The 25,240-nt window shown below is 37.2% G+C and overlaps 1 protein-coding gene across 1 annotated transcript in view; it reads left to right on the forward strand.

Moving 5' to 3' along the window:
• Nucleotides 1–22,510, forward strand: part of LOC128735014 (uncharacterized) — a 37,528-nt gene extending 15,018 nt beyond the window's left edge. Inside the window, exon 2 of the mRNA XM_053829465.1 lies at nucleotides 22,074–22,510. Within this exon, the coding sequence (XP_053685440.1) occupies nucleotides 22,074–22,277 (204 nt within the window). The 3' untranslated portion in view covers nucleotides 22,278–22,510. The remainder of the gene's footprint in view (nucleotides 1–22,073) is intronic.
• Nucleotides 22,511–25,240: the final 2,730 nt, after the last annotated feature.

Raw genomic sequence — 25,240 nt, forward strand, 5'->3', positions numbered from 1 at the left:
ACATGCCAAATTTGGTTCTATTTGCTTGATTAGTTCTCGAGTTATGCAGAAATTTGTGTTTCATTTGTATGGGAGCCCCCCCTCTTAGTGGGGGGAGGGGTCTCTAACCATCACTAAAACCTTTCCTGGCCCCAAAAACCTCTACATGCAAATTTTCACGCCGATTGGTTCAGTAGTTTTTGATTCTATAAGGAACACAGGACAGACAGACAGACAGACAGACAGACAGACAGACAGACAGACAGACAGACAGACAGAAATCCTTCTTTATAGGTATAGATGATTTTGTAAAATCAGTTTTTCTATTTTTGCTCTTTTTGTAATTGTTGTATGACTTTTTCATGTACTAAAAAATTGTACAAATAGTAAAAATACACAACTTTGCTGAAAATAGTATACCTCTATGTTTGCTTGTTTAGGAACTGTGGAACTTTGATTATAAAAAATACCCTAATTACTCGACTACCAGCAGACGGATACATTTTAAACATTTTACATTTGCTGATAGTTTTGCTGCATACAGACACCATTTTTCCATATAAAGAAACAAGAGAAAATTCCAGTTGAGACCAAATTCTGGTACACCTCACATGCTGATTGCTTCGTCTCTGTGATGGCGGTTTATGCTGATCTATTTTCCCAACAATTTAATTTATTAATGCATTGAATAATTATATTTTGCTCATAAGTTTATTAGAGAATATATGTTAGTTAAACAACGATTTGTAATTTTATAACAATATGGCGTAGGAAAACCTACACGTGTTGTACAAAATACTCATCAACGACGTGAACGACGTGAATCAAATGGAATGGCATTACAGGAAATTATGCATAGTTCAAAAACCTATAAACTAGACCTTTACTAGGCAATGTATATGTTAAAGAATAAGATTTCCTCTCACAACTTACTTTTATTTGCACTTACTCTGATTAATAACAACTTATTTATCCTTACTCATCAATTTCATGAAAAAGGGATCTATCAAAATTTAAAAGTGTTCCTATTTTGTGAACTTATTCAATTTTCAAAAATTTTATGTAAACCAACGCATTACGCAACGTTAAACAATAGACGAAGACGTGTCGATTTCTATCTCAAATAGCAAGTAAGACCGTATAACAAAGGTTCCTTTCACCACTAGGTGGATTAAATCGGTTTTTTTTGACGTAGGACTACGTCTTACGGCAAGTTTTGAGATAGGGTGTCATTCCAAAAAATCGAAAAATGCGAGCGTCACGAAAAATGAAAGGTTTTGAGCGCTAATAGCTGAGCGGTTTTCCAATCGATTTTCAATATTCTTACTCCAATCGATCGGAAAATCTTCTAAGAATTGACCCAAATGAAGAAAAGTATGGATTCTTGATGTTGAAGTATTGAAAAATTGAAAATAATGAACCTATGTTTTACCAGAATTCTCGCTTCGTGATTGGTTGGAAGATTCTTTACGGTGATCTAAGCCTATACCAATTTGATATCTGTGCTTGGGAAGTAAGCCAAATCAACTGACGAAGTTGCCTCATTTCAATAATATTTCTTAGCACCGCGGCTAAACCTAGACCATTTTGATGTCCTTGCTTGGGAAGTACGCCAGAGAGAGTGACAAAACCCCCTCGTGCCAACAGATTTCTTACGAACGCGATTAAATCTAGTCCAATTTGATGTCTGTGTTAGGAAAGTGTGCCAGAAAAAATGACACAAGCTCGTTGTTCCAACAGATCGCAAATTCTTTACTGCGAGACGATTAAACCTCGGCGAATTTGATATCTGTGTTGGAAAAATGTGCTACAGCTGTAGTGTTCGGTTATAATACGACTCTGTATGAATACGCATGCTTGCCGTTTCATTAGAAGTATAGTGAAAAGATGTGCTGTTGATAAAATAGGATTGAAATGGTAAAATCCCTTCAACGTGGGGAACCATGGGTAATAAAAACAATCTTTAATTTCTGTAAGGTAGCAGGCAAGCAATAGTTTGTGTTCTTGATTTTGTTAAATTGTTTTCAAATGCACAATGTTTTGAGAATTGAACGTTACTACTTTGATAAATGTTACATACAACGCCTGTAGCAAGTATATATGTTGCATATAGCATGTATACATGAAGAATCGAATGATTACAAGCATGAACACATGCTACTATCACTACAAAGAGACTTACGTAGTCCTCGTCACCTATATATGCGGTCGTGTCTTGTACACAACCCCTCTGATTTGAGTAATGAAACTTGTCTTCAAATTAGAAAGATTTTAAAGAGTTTTACGATCGGAATTTGTTCAAACAAGAATGCGTGTAAATTAATTAAATTTTCTATTAAACAGGGTGTCGATTTCCTGGAAAAACCTGGAAAATCAGGGAATATCAGGGAATACATTTTTGGATCAGGGAAAACAGGGAATATCAGGGAATTTCGAAATTCAATCAGGGAAATTTTGTTTACCCGGCAATATTGTTGATCAACTTTGGAATCAAATCAATTTTCGTGTAAAACATACGCAGATTGATCGGTTGAATTAAAACTTGTTACATGTCTAGTGGCGATTCGATTATCTTTCAGGTTGCCGTAAATTTTTTATTTGTTTTGCGCCGTACAATTGTCAGACTTCACTCGCTGTAGTGCTCGAAATCGGCAATGGCAGGCCTCACGCACTTCACGGTGCAGGCATCAAGAGCACAAACCGGAATACAGACTGTTATTTACACGCGATCTACATCGTTTTCACCAATTGCAGAATTTTACACTCAAAAGCCCCAAGCATTGATCATCTTCCTTCAGTGTCCATGATTCATGTCCGTTAAGGGTTACCGGGAGCATTAACGTTCTGTAGAATTTGCGTTGGCAACCTTCGGGATTGGTTCAGCTGGTTACGTAATACGCAGAAAGCTTACATGTTTCTCTGTTCTGACGTGATCCGCAGTGTGCATGCGACTCTTGGCCTAGTTCTTCTCATCTGTCATTTTCTGGCATTCGACATTAAACAAGCTGTTACACTCACCCTTATTCTGCGAGGCGAGTGACGTAACTAATTTGGAGTCATCGCGAATGAGGTGACAATTGTCACCTAGGTGACAAAGCGAGTGACACGGTGTCACTTAGGTGGCGTGCGAGCCTTTGCCGATTTCGATAACCTTGCGTGGATCTTACGACGAGATAGTGGTCAAAGTCGCTAAGAAAAGACTGTATATTGTGACTTCCAAAAAGTATTAACCGTTAAACAGGATCGATCTGGGAGCTAGAGTCTTGAATTTTCAAGTCGTGCACACCCCATAAATCCTTTCGAACCTATCATAGAATTCGTCCCTAGCAATGCTAAGCAAAGTCTTGAGCATTAGCCGTCACTAGACATTATCCTTCTTTATCGACAGACTTCGCAGCCGGCTGTTAGAGTACAGGAAAATTACGGGGTTAGTGCAACCATCCTACTGATTCTATCTAACAAAAACCGGCTAGCCGAGATTCAAACACAACTGGCTTGTTAGATCAGCATTGTACCTCGAAGCTAACTGGGCGGTTCAATTCGTCCCTAGTATCGTCGAATTTATGATTTGTTGGTGACTATACGTTGATTAAGCTGTAGTTGAAGAATTTGCCTTAATTCTCAACACCCATATACGGTCATCGGACCGAACGGCCGGCCACCGGCAGTTACTAGTTTGAGCTGACTGAAAATTAGCAAGATTTGTTATGTTTACACGGCTGTAATTTTATTGTATGTAACATCTAAGCTTTGTGCAAAAACAGGTCGATTAGATTATTTCTCAATCTTTGTTTCTTTGGATTCAAGTTGATACCTCAAACATAACTGTCCCTAGACTCGATAGAAGAGGGCGTTTTCGAAACGCTGGTAAGAAATAGGTTAAGAATCTTTGATATGTGTTCTTAAATCATGAAGAAATCTAGCTTTAGTTTTCAGCAGCTCGCATAAGCCATGCTAAAGGGTTAAAAACTTAAGCCAGAAATCGCCCAAATAAGCGTGATATTCGAGTTTTGAGGGTCAGGGAAAAATATTTGAAGCATTAGGGAAAATCAGGGAAAGTCAGGGAATTTTACTTTTGGATTTGAGTCGACACCCTGATTAAAACATCAGAAGGGTTCTGTTCCAGACACGACCGTATGGTTAGGTGGGTTTTTGCAATAACCGACGTCCCGGATTTTGCGGGACTGTCCCGGATTTGGATGGCTTGTCCCGGGTCAAGCGTCCCGGAAAGTGTCCCGCAATAATTAATTTTTCAATCGAAACAGTTACATTGCAAGAAGAAAAACTACTGCTGGCACCGCTCGTCAACCGGTGCACACTCTCCCCAGTCCCGGCCCCGGCCAGTCGGCACCTCGAACTCGAACTCCTCGTCTGACCAATGTCGCTGCGGAATGTTCTCTTCATCTTCAGCTTTCGCTTCATTATTCCCCAGTATTTCAATACTGGACGAATCCGGGAACAATTTGGTGCACTCAGTTCTTTTGAGATGAACTGAAGTCCATTGTCCATTATTACATGCATGGACATATGCTACTATCGGCACAAAGAGACTTACGTAGTCCTGCGTCACCTATATGCGGTCGTGTCTTGTACACAACCTCTCTGATTTTTTATTTTATTTGGGTCAATTCTTAGAAGATTTTCCGATCGATTGGGGTAAGAATATTGAAAATCGAAGCTGTGGCTGAAAGTCTCGTTAATAAACAAAATTATTTATTATTGAAAATCGATCAAGAAACCGCTAAGCCATTAGCGTTCAAAACCTGACCACTTTTCGAGAAAGATTTTTTGGAATGACACCCTATCCCAAACCTTACCGTAAGACGTAGTCCTACGCCAAAAGCAGTGTAATTTACTTACTCGTTACACTCAAAAAATCAGCACGTCAAGTTTACGTGAAAACATAGGTAATTCATGTAACATTCACGTGAATTGTTGGTAACTCGCACTCATACTAACCAGTTTACGTGCAATCCCGGTAAATTTTATCAATTTTCCCATTAACTAGTACATGAAGTTCACGTAAGTTGCTGTACAGAATTTTACATGATTTTTCACGTGGATGCGACGTGTCGATTTTTTTGAGTGTACGGCGTGCTCGTTAAATATTTTTCTGGATATTGGTTCTTTCCTGTCAATGCCTGGCAAATAGTAGGGTACTGTCGTTATCGTCGGGCCACTGTTATGGTCGGGCCGCCACGATTTTTTAAGTTTTAGTAACTCGTGATACCTATGTACAAGCATTGTAAAACTTCTTACTGTGACAGCTAACTTTTCTCAAATTTAGTGAGTTTCAATCGTGTATTCAAAACATGCGTACTGAATTCACTCATTGAATCAGTACAAAAAAGATTTCCAGGTGCCGTTGACTTTTCTTCAAGAAATGATTCATGAAATGCAATTATCGGGATAATTATTGAAAATTTATTAATTGTGTTGTGCTCTATTCGAAGACTATTGAAAAATCCCGTCCAGTTAGGTGTTTGGGTAGGGTAAGGGGGTAAATGCTACAAAAGCGCTTATTTTAAAGGTCGGGCCACTTGTGTAGTCATGGTTGGGTCACCATAATTTTAAGCACAGAAGCGCAATACTCGCTGGAGAACGTCAGTCGCGAGAAATGGATAAAATAAAGCAAAATTAGTACAATAAAAACCTAGATTGTTTTTGATTTTTCATTGCAGTAGTACACTTCGGGAAACGCGATTGTAGTAATATTGATTTTACAAGAGCACCAAAAGTTTCGCAAAGATGTTATTAAAAATATTGTCAATTGCAAGGAAAATTGTAACATCCAAAGTGCGATATCGCTCATAAAAGTGCTATTTTGCATTAAATCGTTTCGGTATCTTCGGCGCACTTTTTTGTTATCTTCCAAGCAATAAGTGCGCCGAAGAGACCGAAACGATTTAAGCTAAAATAGCACTTTTATGGGCGATTGCGCACTTTGGATGGTACAATTTTTCTTGCAATTGACAATATGATATTCATACTTATATGGGCCGTTGCTTACGAAATTCGTTCTTTGTCTCTACAAAGAATTTCAATACGTATTTCTTGGGTTAACCTGTACAACGTAGCCTGAGTATGACAACATTTTTTGTCTTCACGTAAATGCTTGTAACTTTATTATTTTTAAAGCAATCAGTTCAAGATTTTACAGAAATATAGCTTATTCTTAGACCTTTCCAACGATCTAATTAGATTTAAAAAATTCTTTTTGAAACGGTAGTTAGGCCATCACAAATATTTTATAAAGTTTTTGTCCTTCCGGTGTTCGGCCACTGAACTGGGCGAAAAAAAAAAACAAAGTGAATTTTTTAATCGAGCAAAAAAAAACATGGATTTTAAGAATTTTTATTTAAGGTTTAAACGTGAAAACCGAATCTATTCTTGCTTATAATATATACGTTATTATTTTCTATGCAAAAATATACGAAAAATCTAATCTAATCTAATCTAATCTCACACTAACGCAGCCAATTCTTGAAGGCATCCTGGAAAATGACGATTACTTGAATCAATCATTTTTCTTGTCAACGGCCAGGCCAACTGCGCAGCATGTACCGCAGAGAGAATTCCAAGGAATCAAGTGGAACCAGAAAAAATACCTAATTCCATTAAACTCCTTGAAATCAAGGGGAAGGAAGGAAGCGTGGACCTCCCGTACCAAACGCTTCCCATATACATAGATAATGATTTATTTACAGTCGTAGGGAGTATCTTTGCTAATAAAGGTTAAGTGATACTCCGGACCCTCAGGGATGAACTAATGGCATTTAGACCAGAAGCCAGGCTGCAATTGGCCAAGGATATAGCGCCTTATTTCGCTCTCTGAAAATAGATTAGTTTGCCAAAAATATTAGTTTAAATCATATAATACTTGAAAATAAAGTCGGGTGGTTTAATGGTTGCCTAAAACTACATTTGTAAGGTTAGGAACTGAAAACCGCACGACCCCGCACCTCCTAGCTTGGCTACTCAATTATACAAATTGAAGTATTTCCAGGTATGGCCACGTGGAGGCGCTAGGTAGGGGCTTGGGATGGCTAGAGCTATATTGGGCGCTTTTTCCTAGTTGCCTTCCCCATTTCATACCCCTATGCAAAAATATACGAAAAAGGACAAAAACGAAGGAAAATTTTTTTGGACGATTTTCGGAAATTCCATTGTTCGAATTTCCATTTTTGTTTCGTGCTAGAAGCGTTAATTCAACTCGGAGACTCATTTTTCGAGTTTTTCAGACTGTAGAGCCCACAGACAATTGATTTTATAAAAAGAAATTTGACTCATATCCTACAAATTATTTTTTTGCCCCCCGATTTTTCAAGCCAATTTCCAAGGGGGGGTGATAAAAACTTTAAATAGGATTTGCAATGGCCTTATGGGCGAATGTCAAAAGGCGGCCCAACCACGACGACATTCCCCTACTTTCTGGGAAACGGTTTTCTGGAATTTAATACTTTCTGAGAATTGGTTTTCTGGAATTTAGTACTTTTTGGGATTGGTTTTCTGGAGAATGATTCTTTCTGGGGAATATTGCAACATTTGTCCCTATTTAGACTACCCCGATTTACACGATTATCACAGTCGAATCTCGCACGCGATTTCGCTCAAAGAAAATGAAGTGAAAAAGAAGGGGAAGAAGGAAAAAGAAGTCAAACTCATTAGTAGATCAAACTAAAAGCCACTCTAGTGTCAGATTAACAGTGCAAAATGCGGTACGTTGCATTAAATGATTATCACAGTAGTCTAAATAGTCATAAAAGGGGCAATAACCTTCGGTATTTTATTTTCTGGTGTTTAGTTTTCTATAGAGAAAGACGGACAACATAGGTTGTGAGCAGTGCTGACCGTTATACTATTTTTATAAAAGCCTTACGACTCCTCTAAGCTACCTACCGCAAATCAAATAAACGAGAGTAAAAATCGTTGTTATAGAAACTTAAATGCACTAGTTTATATTCGGGTATGTGGAGTTCGGGCTGTTGGGGACGGCCAGACTTTCTGTGCGCGCGCCTCTGTTTCGTGCGACGAGATTATTTTTACTCTCGCGCACAGTATTTCTATCTGCAAGTGATGCGACAACGTATGTCACGTACGATTTGTTGTTTGCTCTTTTGCTTCTCCTTCGGTAACCAGCAACGGGGTAACAAAGTGACAGCTGCTATATAAAAAAAACGTACCTCGAATCGTTGGTTCCTGGTTCCGTTGCTAAATTTTGAATGCGGCGAAAATGAATTTATCTGCATTACGCTTTTGTTTGAGTTATTAACCGAGTATTATCAGAAAATAATATTTTAAATTAAAGAAGTGTGCTATAAGGAATTCTTTTGTTTAAGTTGTTGTATAATGAAATTTTCTCATTGTTTCAATAAAAAACCCGAATTAATCCACCTAGCGGCGTGACCTAGCCTTTCTACTGCCACAATAATCATTATTTAGTTTCTCAGGAGCATCTATAATTAACTTGACTCTATTTTTAAATATCCGTTCTGTATTCCTCAAAATCCTTATTTGCCAGTAAAATTCACAACGTCCAATACGTAGAATAATTATATTTTCTTTCCTTGGGTGCGTAAATAGTTGCAAGCGTCATTTATGTTACTTGATGAACACCTTATTTAGTTTTATAATTTTTACGTGATTTATAAAAAAATATAATTTTTGCAGACTTGAATGAATATATATAGAAAATTAGAAATTAACCCTCTAACGGCTCTACAGACGGCCTTAACTTTCGGGCTTCAGAGCCAGATACGAAACATGTTTCGAATTGACAATATGAAATATGTGTTCTTAGCAGATTTTTTGATATTTTGATATTAATACCATGCGTTCAAAAGTTAGCATCTTTGAAAAACAAAAGATCAGAAAAATTATCATTATACTTCGCTTTTGAAGAAAAAGGATATCTACTACAAAATGATTCATCTCAAAATTTTACTATTACTTTGCTTGGCTTCAATTTTGCAATATAGGTATCTGAATTAGAAAAAATAACTGAATAGAGCATTAGATATGAAAAGAGAAATTGAAATTTTTCTTAGCTGGCGCTCTTTCAAATATTTATTTTTGCATGAAAATCAAAACTTAAGCTTCTTTTGAATGTACTTTCATGAAAAGATAATCATTAGCTTGGTCGCATCGTTTTTACAATGTATCCCATAAGAGGGACAGGGAAACAAGATGAGATAAAAAATAGTGTAAAAGCTGCGCCATAAACATGCTTGAGAATGGGAAATATGATCGATATGATTTCAAGTGCTTGTCATTTTTTATTTATTTATTAAAACATGATACATGACATAAGACATCTATCCTTGAAAATGTCACTAACGAAAACAAATCTTATAAAATTATTACCGTGCAACGTTTACTTCCTATTTTTCTTATAACATGCCTAAGCTCGAGTATCTATTGATAGAAAAGAGCTTCTATTGATGCGCAAAATTTGTTTGAAATTTGTATAATTTTGTTTGGAAAAATCAACTCACTAGTATTTTTAATCCTATACACCACTAGACCTACATGCTGAAATTAACTGCTTTTCTTCGCTTTTTGCTTTTCTTGTACAATTGTGAGTAACATCAAGTGAAGAAAATGACAATTGAAATCTGAAAGCAAAGAAAAGAAAAAACTTTTCAATTGAATCCCGCTACTTTATATTTATTTGCAACAGATACGTAGTTCGCCGGCTTCATCACTGTCTTATTTCAAAGCGTATACGTATTTGTCGCGAATAAATATTAAATAGTGGAATTTAGTCGGTAAAAGTTTTTTTCTTTTCTTTAATTTCAGAGTTCGTATTCCGCTAAGAGACATCAAAAACTTCAGACAATTGACATAATTCTCACTTTTCTTGAATTTCAATGCATATTTAAAAATTGCAAATAGTAATCACTTACACACATTCATACACACATACATACATACATACATACATACATACATACATACATACATACATACATACATACATACATACATACATACATACATACATACATACATACATACATACATACATACATACATACATACATACATACATACATACATACATACATACATACATACATACATACATACATACATACATACATACATACATACATACATACATACATACACACATACATACATACATACATACATACATACATACATACATACATACATACATACACACATACATACATACATACATACATACATACATACATACATACATACACACATACATACATCACACACATTGAATACAACAAACATTTGATTGATATGATTTGATTTCACACGTTTTAACGGTTCAATATACGGTGCTTAAGTGTTAAAGTTTGAATAACTTTTGAATGAATAGTCCGATTTTAAATAACTCGGTTTCGTTTGATAGATCTCAGCAGTAATTTTCAAATAATAATAAAATGTGTGATGTTATTCATTGGATTAATGCTTATATGTTACAAAAATATGTTTAAATACTATTTTTTCACATTTCTTTATGTAACTTTCAAACTACAAGTCCAATCGTCATGAAATTTGGAAGTTAAGGGTTTGCAAGGCTTCTCTTTCATATGCAATCAATTTTGTTCAAATCGGTTAAGGAACCTATGGGATAATGAAGTCCCATATTTTTCGTATTTTTATACATAACTTTTGAACTAAAAGTCCGATCAGTATGAAATTCAATAGCGACCAATGGGACATCTAGACCTTTCATTTGATACTAAGAACATTAAAATCGGTCCAGCCATCTCCGAGAAAAGTGAGTGAGATTAAAAGCGTCACATACACACACACACACACGTACACACACACACACACACACACGTACACACACACACACACACACACACACACACACGTACACACACACACACACACACACACACGTACACACACACACACACACACGTACACACACACACGTACACACACACACGTACACACACACACACACACACACACACACACACACACACACACACACACACACACACACACACACACACACACACATACATACACACACACACACACACAGAAAATGCTCAGTTTTCGAAACTGAGTCTAATGGTATATGACATTCGGCCCGCAGAACCTTCTTTCCATTTCCGGTTTTCCGAGTGATTTCTATACCTTTATACTATATACTTATATAGTGGAAAGGCAAAACGTTCAAGAATAATTAGTATAAGTACATGTTATGAAAATATTTATTCTCCTTTAAACAAAATCAATTTTGTTAATTTTTTACGGATAGGTTTTTTGAATATTTGAACTCCTTTAGCATACTGCTCAGTCCTGCTTTTTAAATAGTAGTCTACTGACAATTTTATCAACAAGTTAAGGTGGTTTAATATCGCATCTTGCTCAAGAATGTGCTCCGAAAGCTGACCGAATAAATTAGGTTTATCATTCAGCAATTTAAACATAATGCGGTTCATTAGCAAATCGTAATATCTTGAGATATTAAGATTGTGCTTGTTGTTGGTAAGGATTTTGAATTCTGTTTCCGCTGTTTTGCAGACTGCTAGGATATCCTCATTTACTTCCGTCAAGGAAGTTATCGTCAAGTTGTTAAAACACTGCTCGCATTTGACCTTCATCATTAACTTTTTTTGTACTAACACTGCCGCCATAGAAATTGCGTTGTCCAGAAATGCATCATCAATGGTTTTTTCAGTCAAGGTACTCGTAGCTTCCAAAATGGACTGATCGCTGATCTGGACACTTTCATGGCTACTGCAGCGGCTGTTTACGCATAGTGATGTCCGATTTTTTCAGTTAATCGATTAGTTAATAATCGATTACTTTTTAAGCGGCCAATAATCGACATCGATTAATCGGCGCTGCATAATCGATTAATCGAAATAATCGATTGGTTATAACCTTTATGTCCTGTAACGGGGCGGGATGGGTTTTGGGGCACGGAGCAGTGACAGCCTTCACTTAAGCGCCTGGCAAGGATTAACTTGCCGTGAATGAGCGTGTTTAGCGATACAATCCCGGTCCGGCTAGAATACCTCAGGGCAGGTCCAGAAAACGCTCAACTAACGAACGAAATGCCGACGAACCTAACATCGGTTGAATCCGTTCGGCCGACTCAACAGAGGGCAAGAGCAACCATCGGCTAGTGCAGTGTCCCCTAGGCGTCCTACACTAACCTACCGGGGGCTAACTCGCGAACCGATCTGGGGGGGAGCACATTTGGGGACTCACACTTTCCGAGGACACATATCGTAGCAAACACCATTTCGAGGGTTAACAGATCTTCATTTACACGTTTGGCTTAATCTAGTGGTTAGTTTTCTTCAGTTTTTCTTACGGCCTGCTGCTTCTTGTCGACGAAAGGTCTCTGATGTTCCGATGAACAGGTGACTGTGATAGACTAGCGGGTTCGAAGACCGCTTACAGATAGCCCGTACCAGATACGGGGTGGGTGACAAATGGTGAAACGAATGTTTTATTGACGATTGCTTATGTAGCATACGGTTGGCTCTTCGGCGTTCGGTTCCTACGATCGATGGTGTATAAAGCTTTTTAGGAGCCATAATGGCGGACGTGTTCGTAATATTTGAACAGCATTTTTGACATTTCCCTAATACATCGCACGTTTTCTTTCCGCGCATTCACGGTAAAACTGAAGGAATGTACGGAAAGACAACGTGCGATGTATTAGGGAAATGGCAAACATGCTGTTCAAATATTACGAACACGTCCGCCATTATGGTTCGTAAAAAGCTGGATAGGGCCACGGATGGTAGCAATTGCCCGCTCGCTCGGTGTGTTGCTCGGAGAATCGGATCACGCACTCATGGTTGACACGTGTTGAGGCCGACTGACGACGGTCGGGCTTTCAAGCCCTAAGGGAAGACCTCCGTTTGAAGGAGGGTGCTGGTGGTCTTTTGCTTCGTTCCACTAGGTAATCTAGCCTCGCTTTAGCGCCTATATTTTCAACCCGTGTTTTTTTCCACTTTACTTCTACTTATTGTATCTTTTCCGAATACTAGTTTACTTTTCGTCTTCTCATGTATCACTTTGCGTCTTCTAACTTCTAGCTCTTTCCAATCTTGCGTGTCGTCTCTTAGGTGGTTGTCTTTAAAATCGCTCATTCCCCAGACTGATTTGCCTGTCAAGCACAGGACTTTACGACGGGACCGACGATTCAGCTTCGGCTAGTTTCGCCAGGTTCCATCCGGTGGGCATTAACCTTTTTTCGGGGATAACGGCAGGTAACGCGAACAGGCTTTTAGTAAAGGTTGTGTGTGGGATTGAATAATAGGGTTTGTTACCTTATTTATTTTGTAACCTCGTTACAGTCCCCGACACCAAAAAATAGCTTTGCGTCCTGTAGTCAGACTTACTAGTTACATAGAAATCGAGGAGACCGCATTTTTTGGTTTTTGTATAGAAAAAGACGAAGGGTATTACCCAGTTTTCTAAAAATTTCTTATAAAATCCGTGTCTGACAGACTGACAAATTTCGAATTATCTTTTGATGGTGGCACGGTTAATATCTAGATTAAGTTTAGTTTGGTTTTTAGGCTTCAGCGTGGTATTTAAACCGGTCTACTGCGTGCAAACTGGATGATTAAAAGCAAAGCCTTGGGATTAAACATCCTTTCTAAGATTTGACCCATCTTTATCGACAGATTTCACAGCCAGCAATTAGAGTACAAGACGGTTACGGGGCTATTGTAAAATTTTAAATAATCCGGCATAATCGATCGGCCAGTTAATCGATTATCTAATAATCGGAACAAAAAAAGATTTCCAGATGATCCTGGCTCATTCGATAGCAAAAAATATTGGGCAACTCGCCAAGTTCCTCCACATGTCGCTTGTACATATCGCTGAAGCTTTGCATAGCAACTAAAAATCCCACAAACCCAGTTTTGTTTATAGAGTCTGTAATTGGTCTCCACTGAAGTTTGCCTTGCTTCTCTTGCTCCATTTCTAAATCACCAATATAGTTACGCATCTGCTCAAACATCGACATATACGACTGCACATTGTCAGGATTTATAGGACGCTTAAAATCCTTAGCCTGGGAATGTTTCGAGTTCAGTACATCGAATAAATCATTGAAGAGCCTAATAAATTTGATCGTTTCGCCACATTCCTTAAATTTTTCGTCAGTGCATTTAAGGGTTTCTAGAGCTTCAGCTACACTGCGACTTAAGGTTTGAGCAGCCAAGTCCACTCGCATTTTTTCATTTTGGAAATTAACATGATGATCCGATAGTTTTTCTGCCATTTTTACACCAGATAGATTCTGCACCTTATTAAGCATATCGATATACTTCCATTCAACCATTCCTGTTTTAGTTCGGAACCTGTTTTTTGCAGCCCGTGTATTACGAACTAATTTCAACATATGACAGATGTCAATAATTACATAAATTGGTTCCATACTACATGGGTTCGGGAAGTTCGTCTTGAAATTTTCATCATATTTAAGCGAGGCTCCCAAGGCTTTCGCAGTACTAATGTGAAGACTTCTTATTACGGTTTCGATCAACCTTACTTTTTGTTCGGTGTCCAGCGAATCGACCAAAAAATAGGCAACTGGTATTTTAAAATTCTCTTTGACTCCCGTCACCATAAATACCAGCGCCTCCTTCGCAACTGATAACTCATCCGATGACTCCGGCAGTAATCCAGCATATTCGACGGTACCCTCAAAATTTTTTGCTGGGTGGTTCCACTCAGCATGGCGCCTAATGGAAACTTCGTCCATCATCAAACATACTAAAAGCCGTTCTCCCTTAGCTTTGACTTCGGCAACTTTAACTTCAAGAGCAGAAATGGCTTCGGAAGTAATTCCGGGTTCTCCATCCACTGACCGGTACCATCTAATTAAAGATTGTGGGTGAGGCATGCGGTTTTTGAAAGTTTCGCGTACAAACTGATAAGCCCGTGGGAATAATAATGAAGTGTAACTGCGAAAGATTTCAATTCATCACTAAATTCACGACCAATTCTTTTCGGAGCAGATAACTCGGATAATAGTGCATTATCACTGCAGAAAACCTAAATAATGCTATCATTAACATCTACTTATGTTGCAGGTTTAGATATTTTTACCTTGAGATGGTCAGTCGCGCACTGCGAGATCATCTGCTTATCCCTTGCATCTACAAGAGCTTGCTCCAATGTCAATACTTGTCGCTGAAGCCGTGTATACTTCTGTTTTAGACGATTATGTGATAGTTTAAGCTTGTAGGATTGCTGCAGTCGTGGAAATGGTACCCTTAATTGGAGCTTGGATCTTTTCTCAGTACTTTTACGCTTCCTTCATAAAATTAATAACTTAAGTTATGTAGATCGAAAATAAATTAAATATACCTATCTAACTTATCTGTTTCATCATCTGAAACAACCACTTCCAGATTTTCTCTGAAAAGAACCGTATATTTGGGCATTTAACCAAGCATTTAACTTTTGTTTTAACTTACGTTTCACTAAGCGGGGTTCTCGAAAAAATAGTCGGAACCGATTGATTTCTAAGCCGTTTGGTATGACCAACAATCTCGAAATCATCATCATGGAAATGCTTACTGCAAATCCGCTGGTTAACTAAATTACTCTGACTAATTTGTTGCCCAGTAAAGAAAAGAATTGAATTTATCCACATTCTCTTTCTTTTTCGTTCTTGTGGAATTCTGCGTAAATGAGATAAAGAATACGATTTGTTAAGATTCGCACATTTGCCCTCTTATTGAAATAAGCAAAATTTAACTGAGTATTTTGTCAATAGAAATACTTAGGTACCTGTGTCTGCTGATTCCAACTAGACCACGCAACCGCAGATTAGCTCCGCACTCCTTAATAAAACACTTCATTTTCTTCGACCAATTTCAACTTTTATTCAGGTTTTTTAATTATCTAATTATCAAGCAACGAATACAAGCCTTCGATTCGCGAACAGCAACGATTGTCTGTGCAATACGTTCATTTCAAATATCACGCAAGATGAGCTTTTGCTTCCACGGCTGACGTTACAAAAGCAGAAGTAGCCTTCTAAAAATATCGAATCACAAATTATTGACGGCCCGAAAAAGCGAATGCAGCGACGCTCACAACACTGGTGGCAATTACGGGAAACATGCTCCGAACTGTCGTTATGATAGGGGGGTAACCAGCGAGGTGCGTTCAAAGATTTCTCGTCGCTTTACAAGTTGAACGAGATACTTGTATGGCATGTACGTGAGACAGTTCGTGCGCTTGATCTCGCGAGACTTGCTCGTGTGCTTGTCGCGCTGCTTGTTGCATCTCGCATGTCGTGTGTTACATTTTGTGCTGTTGGGTAAATCTTGGATTTTTTGACGTAGGACGGCTTGACGTCTTACGGCAAGTTTTGAGATAGGGTGTCATTCCAAAAAATCGAAAAATGCGAGCGTCACGAAAAATGAAAGGTTTTGAGCGCTAATAGCTCAGCGGTTTTCCGATCGATTTTCAATGTTCTTAATCGATCGGAAAATCTTCTAAGAATTGACCCAAATGAAGAAAAGTATGGATTCTTGATGTTGAACTATTGAAAAATTGAAAATAATGAACCTATGTTTTACCAGAATTCTCGCTTCGTGATTGGTTGGAAGGTTCTTTACGATGATCTAAACCTATACCAATTTGATATCTGTGCTTGGGAAGTAAGCCAAAACAAGTGACCAAGTTTCCTCATTTCAACAAGATTTCTTAACAGCACGATTAAACCTAGAGCATTTTGATGTCCTTGCTTGGGAAGTACGCCAGAAAGAGTGACAAAGCCCCCTCGTGCCAAAAGATTTCTTACGAACGCGATTAAACCTAGTCCAATTTGATGTCTGTGTTAGGGAAGTGTGCCAGAAAAAATGACACAAGTTCGTTGTCCCAACAGATCGCAAATTCTTTACTGCGAGACGATTAAACCTCGGCGAACTTGATATCTGTGTTGGAAAAATGTGCTACAGCTGTACTGTTCGGTTATAATACGATTCTGTATGAATACGCATGCTTGCCGTTTCATTAGAAGTGAAAAGATGTGCTGTTGATAAAAAGGGATTGAATTAGTAAAATCCCTTCAACGTGGGAAACCATGGATATTAAAAACAATCTTTAATTTCAATAAGGTAGCAGGAAAGCAATAGGTTGTGTTCTTGATTTTGTTAAATTCTTTTCAAATGCACAATCTTTTGAGAATTGAACGTATGCAATGTTACTACTTTGATAAATGTTACATACAACGCATGTAGCATGTATATATGTTGCATATAGCATGTATACATGAAGAATCGAATTACAAACATGAATACATGCCACTATCACTACAAAGAGACTTACGTAGTCCTGCGTCACCTATATATGCGGTCGTGTCTTGTACACAACCCCTCTGATTTTTTCTTTCGTCGTCGTTTTTTCTGCAATCTGGCGCGTAGGGTATGTTGCTACATCGTCGTAATTGCCTATTCCCGTCCAATTCAACACAAATTATTAAACATATCAGCATTTTTATGACACAATGTAAAACTAGTTATTCCCTAAAATTTACTTTGTTGTCTATCATACGTGACCAATCAAAGTGAGCTGAGATCTATTTAAATGATTTTTGTCATTAAAAAAGTCCTACCAGCCAAATTTCCTACGTTTTTTCGTGCGACGAAGAAGACAATGTCGACTAATCGTTTCAATTTCCGTCATTCATAAATGAAAATAACTCACGCAAGGCATTGTCGTTATTCTACAGCCAGGAAAACTTGCCTGACCTGCAGAAATTTTGTAGAATAACATTTGTCATGCCGTCCTACACAAATGCATGAGCGTTAGCATCGTAAACATTGTTGTGATTTTTAATTCGGACGATGAAAAATTTTGATGGACGGATTTTAAAACGGTACGACGAATTTTAGCAATAAAGTCAGTTGCGTAATTTCAATAATATGCTTTAATAGTCGCTTTTTAGTGATTTCAAAGTTCACGGATCGGAAGTTAAGTATGTTTTAGTCAAATCAGCACAAGAACTTTTGGAGTATTCATTAAATCCAGCCAACAAATGATGAAAATTAGAATGGCTTTACTTATTACGACGGGAATTAGAAAAAAACCCTATAGAATAGTCAATTAAGCAGGTAGCAACAGATTGGATACAAATAGTGCTAGAAAGTTTACCTTCTGCGGCTGAGGTTGTAGTCTGAGAAACATCAGAAATCAGACAAATGCAACAGATACGCTATGTATTGTATTTTTATTCTGAAGTTTCGGTGTCTTCCCGACTTATACCTGGGGTTTTATTACATTTAAAATAGGTTGCTAAACATATGTTCTGAATTCTAAAATAAATAAAATGTGAATATACATAATTCAGTAAGGCCATTACAAATATTTTATAAAGTTTTTGTCCTTCCGGTGTTCGGCCTCTGAACGGGGGGGGGGCGAAAAAAAAACAAAGTGAATTTTTTAATTGAGCAAAAAAACTTGGGTTTAAGCATTTTTATTTAAAGTTTAATCGTGAAAACTGAATCTATTCTTGCTTATAATATATACGTTATTATTTTCTATGCAAAAATCTACGAAAAAAAAACAAAAACGAAGGAAATTTTTTTGGGCGATTTTCGGAAATTCCATTGTTCGAATTGCCATTTTTGTTTCGTGCTAGAAGCGTTAACTCAACTTTTACAATCATTTTTCGAGTTTTTCAGGCTGTAGAGCCCACAGACAATTGATTTTATAAAAAAAATTTTGACCATATCCTACAAATTATTTTTCTGCCCCCCCTTTTTGGGGATAGGGGGGGGGGCTGTGACAAAAACTTTGAAAATGATTTGCAATGGCCTAACAACAATTATTAAGTTAAGTTTAGGTGTCCAGCAGACTTCCACAACAGCGTAATTGTTAAGATTAGGGTACCTTAGCAGAAGGTTAATAAAACCAGATGTCGTTAATTTCGCAACGAACTTTTATAATATTTCCGGATAGCACCCAAAATGAGTATTACTCATTAAAAAATCTATCCTGAGTTATTTAAGCTCAAAAATCGAATATAAATTTATGAACAGTGGGATTTCGATTTTGGCATGCTTCGATTTTGACACGGACCGAATTTAGCAACAAACGTATTTCACTTCCGAAAATATGCTTAAATATCAATCAGTTTCTGCATAGGTACATGTTCAAAATGACGCAAAATGATGACGTCAGTATGTGCATGAAAAAAAGTTTGTAGCTGTAGAATTTTTCAAAAGGTAATATTCTTTAATTAACATAGAACTACGTTTTACCGCAGGGGGTCAAAAACTTGCTTGCGTCGGTCTGACGCTCTTATCGGGCTTTTCGAGTATAAAATTGTTGCAATCGTAGATAAATTCTTAATTGTTTATATTTAGCCCATTTTGACTCATTTTTGCTCAATTTTTCCATTACAGAAAGGGTCTCGATTTTGACAACATAGGCGAGACGCTTTTGTTGCCAAATATAAAATCCTACTGTATTTATATAAAAAAGCATTTCATATTCATAAATTTTTATTTTTTATTGCATTGTGGATCCCGTCTTGTGTGTTGATTTTTATACGTCATACATATATGATGACTGCAAAGTTGTTGCAGTTATCGAACTTGCAGTTAAAAGAATTGTAGCGAGAAATTGGGTCTGGGAGAGGAGAGGCGAAATGATTATGAACTTATCTCTTTATATTTTGGAATTATGTTTCATTGGTTTTCTTAATACAGTGGGATTTCGTTTTTGGCATGGTTCTATTTTGGCATGCCTCGATTTTGGCACGGACTGATTTTGGCAACAAAAGCATTCGTTTTTGGCAACACGCAAACAAAAATATACTTAAACATCAATCAATTTTTGCATACATGTTCAAAATGACCCAAAATGATGACATCAGTATATGCAAGTTTTTAAACTCTGCGGCAAGACGTAGTCCTACGTCAATAAAAATATTACTTTTCGAAACATTCTACAACTACAAACTTTTTTTCGTGTACAGTTGGATTTCGAATTTGGCATGGTTCGATTTTGGCAACAAAAGTATTCGTTTTTGGCAACACAAGATATTTCACTTCCAAAAATATGCTTAAATATCAATCAGTTTCCGCATACATGCTTTAAATGACGAAAAAATGAGGTCCTGAGTATGTTCATGAAAAAAAGTTATGTGTCAATAACTTATTTGCACCGGACGGACAGCTCTTGTCGGACTTTTTAAACATAAAATGGTTGCAATCGTTAATTAATGATATTTAGTCAACTTCTAAATGCTTTAGAATTATTTTTTTTATATCGAAAAAGGATCCCGATTTTGGCACGGTTACGATTTTGGCAACATAAGCGACACGCATTTGTTGCCAAATTCGACATCCTACTGTATATACTGACGGCATCATTTTGCTTCATTTTGAACATGTATGCAGAAACTGCTTGATGTTTAAGCATATTTTTGGAAGCGAGATACTTTTTGTTGACAAAAACGAATACTTTAATTAATAAAGTCAGTCCGTGCCGAAATCGAGGCATGCCAAAATCGTAATCCCGCTGTATAAATTTAGCATTTAGAATCATAAGAGCTCAAAAGCATCGATTCATTATTCGACCCAAAACGTTGACTAGAATCATAGTTCAACGTGCACCTTTGTTTACACCTTATGCACAGCTACTAAATTATTTTAACATTCAGTATTCTAAGCATTACCCTTTATCAGAGATAAGCAAGCTCATGTCAGAACGTTACCTCGAATAAAGCTTGGAAAACAGCTACACATTTGGATATCTCGCTTTGCGCAGAAAGTCAATCTATCTGGGGTACGCGAGACGAGCTCACGAGAAAAAGTACACGAGCTGTTTCATGCGCACGAAGTTGTTGCTGCTCGCTGGGCCTGACAAGCGACGAGACAACGTAAAGCACGTCGCACCGAAAATTCCACGTATCGAGACAAAATCTCGCTCGTTTGGCTTCGTACACAAATTACGTAACGCTTGGAGGGGTGGGAGGGGGGTCGAGTTTGCGTTACTTTTTGTTACATAGGGAGGAGGGAGAGTCAGAAGAATAGTTACGTAACAAAATTATGAATACCAAAAAATAGCTGCAAAACGAAGAAAGGATGTGTTGATGGTGTGAAATATAGTCAAATTTCGTTAATTGCACTAAGCTTATCGCCGATTTCGACAAAAACCTTAATTAATTTAGCTGAGCTGTTTTCACTAACAGTTCAAGTGTTCATGTCAACTTTTGGCTTAATCAGATCAGCCCGACTAACGAAAGTTTTTCTCAAAATCGTTTGCCGTTTCTTCGGAAGTTCAGGGGGGAGGGGGTTTGGTTAACGTTACGTAATTTAATGGGGGGGTTATTCCAAGCGTTACTTATCGTTACATGGGGGAGGGAGGGGGTAAAAAATCCGGAATTTTTGCGTTACGTAATTTGTGTACCACGCCTTTCCCTTTAGCGACGGTCGACTATTGCACATAGCACGCATTGATTGCATGAGATACGAAACTAAATAGAGCAAAGCTCGTTGTCTCTTCTCTTTGCTCGCGAGATTTCAGGAAGTCTCCGGGACACGGTGGATAATAGGATGATTTAACTATTTTGGACAAGCGTTACGCCTGCTCTATTGTGGACATTTTCCATTTGATTTTGCCGTAAAAGTCCAAAATAGATAATGTGTAACACCTGTCTAAAATATATAAATCACCCTACTCTTCTTTTTCTAGTTTCGCTTCCAGTTGCCAACCTGGTTTTATTTATAACTTTCTAAGAAATGGTTCTTTCTGGGGAATGATTTTTTAGGAAATAGTGCGTTCTGGGGAATGCTATATTCGGGGAAATGGTTCGGGAGAGTGATTTTCTGGAAAATTGTGCTTTTTGGGAAACAGAATTCTGGGAAATGGATTTCTGGGGAATAGTTTTTGGGGAAATTGTATAATCAGAACAACTTATTTTTTCTCGGATATTGTCGAAAAGTCACTAACTCAAGTTTGTTCCAGGCGTTTTTGGAGACATACGAATAAACATGCACACATTCACTGTTATCTATTAAGGAGAATATTAACTCATTAATTAATTGTTTACCCTGAAAACATTTCTAATGGTATTTTTACATTTTTAGGTCCGATTTAATCTTAAACCCGAGGTCCATGTAATCCGAGTTTGGGATTTCGCATACAGACAGGCACGGAAAGGTGAATGGGAGACAGCAGCGAGAGATAGAGAACGATTTAGAAAGCGAATTGAAGAGACAGAACCAATATTAAAACCCGTGTTTGACCGCTGTGTACGCGAAACTGTTTTTCGTGCTAGATTTTCTAGTTAATAATAACACATTCGGTCTAAATGTAAAACAAAAGTGAATGTACACGCATATAGCGAAAAATAAAATGTATAAAGTTTCAAAAATTTGCTGGTATAAGTACAGCTGAATCTTGTATAAATATTTATGTGTGGTAGAAAAAGGATTACGACGCAATCAGAGAATATCGGGTTAGAATTATGTCAACTTATAAACATTTTCAATATATATATTATAGTGTTTCAATAAAAGCTTTATTTCCCATAATATTTTCTAATAATTATTGAAAACCAGAGATTTCTGTCCAGTGCCAGTAATATTTTTTTAAATTTGTTATTTTTGACTTAGCTGAAACTTTGCATGGATATTCTCTTTAAAAAAAGATGTGTTGATTTTTTAAGATCTCGACTGCTTTATCAAAGGGGCCTAATCAAAAATGGTACTAATGAATTAAATATGGGTCATACCACGCGAAGTGACCGAGAAAAAGTACAAACGTGTAATCGACCTTCTCGGATATCAACCAAATTTGGTCAGATTGTTCGTTTTGGGTGAAAAAGCATAAATCCCAAGTTTGGTGCCGATTGGACCCCCCTCGATTAATGGGAGCCCCCTCTTTTTAATAAATAGCGCCATTTTTCCAAAATTCCCTTGGTTATATCTTCGAATATATTAAGTTTAGAAACAAACTTTCTTATGCATTTTCAAGGGAAATTATCTCAGCAATCCGAAAAAGGTATTAGTTTTGACGTAGGACTACGTCTTACGGCAAGTTTTGAGATAGGGTGTCATTCCAAAAAATCGAAAAATGCGAGCGTCACGAAAAATGAAAGGTTTTGAGCGCTAATAGCTCAGCGGGTTTCCGATCGATTTTCAATGTTCTTACACCAATCGATCGGAAAATCTTCTAAGAATTAACCCAAATGAAGAAAAGTATGGATTCTTGAAGTTGAACTATTGAAAAACTGAAAATAATGAACCTATGTTTTACCAGAATGCTCGCTTCGTGATTGGTTGGAAGACTCTTTACGATGATCTAAACCTATACCAATTTGATATCTGTGCTTGGGAAGTAAGTCAAAACAAGTGACAAAGTTTACTCATTTCAACAAGATTTCTTAACACCGCGGTTCAACCTAGACCATTTTGATGTCCTTGCTTGGGAAGTACGCCAGAGAAAGTGACAAAGCCCCTTCGTGCCAACAGATTTCTTACGAACGCGATTCAACCTAGTCCAATTCGATGTCTGTGTTAGGGAAGTGTGCCAGAAAAAATGACACAAGTTCGTTGTCCCAACAGATCGCAAATTCTTTACTGCGAGACGATTAAACCTAGGCGAATTTGATATCTGTGTTCGAAAAATGTGCTACAGCTGTAGTGTTCGGTTATAATATGACTCTGTATGAATACGCATGCTTGCCGTTTCATTAGAAGTGTAGTGAAAAGATGTGCTGTTGATAAAATAGGATTAAATTGGTAAAGTCCCTTCAACGTGGGAAACCATGGATAATAAAAACAATCTTTAATTTCTTGATTTTGTTAAATTGTTCTCAAATGCACAACCTTTTGAGAATTGAACGTATGTAATGTTACTACTTTAATAAATGTTACATACAACATATGTAGCATGTAGGGGATGTCCCCGGTTATGAAACAGGCTTTGTTTTTTGGCCATAGCTTTTGATCGGATCATCTAATTTTAAATTTTTTAAAAGCATTGGAAAGTTAAAACGTATACCTATCTTTTTGCCGAAGGAAGTATATGGTTTTTGTTTAAAACACAAAAGTTATAGCAAAATTTTAAAACATGGTTTTTTATGGCTAAAAGAAAAGTGTCACCGGTTGTGACCTAGGGAAATCTTTAGAAAAGACAAGAAAATATAGAAATATCAAAGGAAAATCAAAAATTAAAATCATTTATTCATGGAAAATACTAAAAATACAAAATCATTAATCAATTTCTTCGATTAATCATCTAAATCTGAATCGCAATGAATGCATGTAAAAAAGCAAGCAATCATCAATGCATGTAAAAAAGCACTGGCCTGTTACATGTGTTACAAGGATTTGAGTTTTTGCTAAACCTAAATAAATCCTGCTGTCATAAAAACTCATAATGCCCCAATTGAAGTAATGTACGATCATTAAAGTATAAAATAATTGATTTTCTAGATGTTTCACAACCGGGGAACTGGACTGTTTCATAACCGGGCGGCGGCCATATTGCAAAAAAATTATATAACAATTTTTGAGCCAATTATTTCACCTAAAATTTGTCTGTGTGATGAAATAGAGGTCCAAAACTTAGCTTATATGCCTTTGCCTGAGCTTTTTTCTTCCATTTGGTACACAAAATAATCAATTGCGAAACATGCGAAAAAACTTTTTTGGGTGTTTTTTCATACACTTTTCCTACAAAGCATTGTAAATGTTGAAGTTTGACCGTTGTTTGCTCAAAAGTTATATTACTATGAGACTAGACGTTGGTAGCAACTTGACAGCACTAGGACAATAAAAATGTTAAAAATTACGGGTGTTTCACAACCGGGACTGTTTCACAACAGGGGACAATCCCCTATATATGTTGCATATAGCATGTATACACGAAGAATCGAATGATTACAAGCATGAATACATGCTACTATCTCTACAAAAGACTTACGTAGTCCTGCGTCACTTATATATGCGGTCGTGTCCTGTACACAGCACCTCTGATTTTTTAGCAACAGTGCTGCCAAATATTGTTATTTTCAATTTGAAAACTATTTGCATTTTTCTTTTAATGAAGACAATTTGATCTCGAAAATTTCAACACCATCGTATTCCTCGGATTTTTTTACTTAAGAAACACTCATCACTCCTAGGTATTCTTGGCCGATCTCGAGATATAGCGTTTTGAAATAAGCAACTCCCAGTTTCTCGTGCGGCACCATGCCTTTAACCGTGCTTTTAGCCATGCGAGATGGCCAGCAGCAGAGGTGACACAA

Source organism: Sabethes cyaneus, chromosome 2 (genome assembly GCF_943734655.1).
Source record: "Sabethes cyaneus chromosome 2, idSabCyanKW18_F2, whole genome shotgun sequence".
Taxonomy (NCBI): Eukaryota; Metazoa; Arthropoda; class Insecta; order Diptera; family Culicidae; genus Sabethes; species Sabethes cyaneus.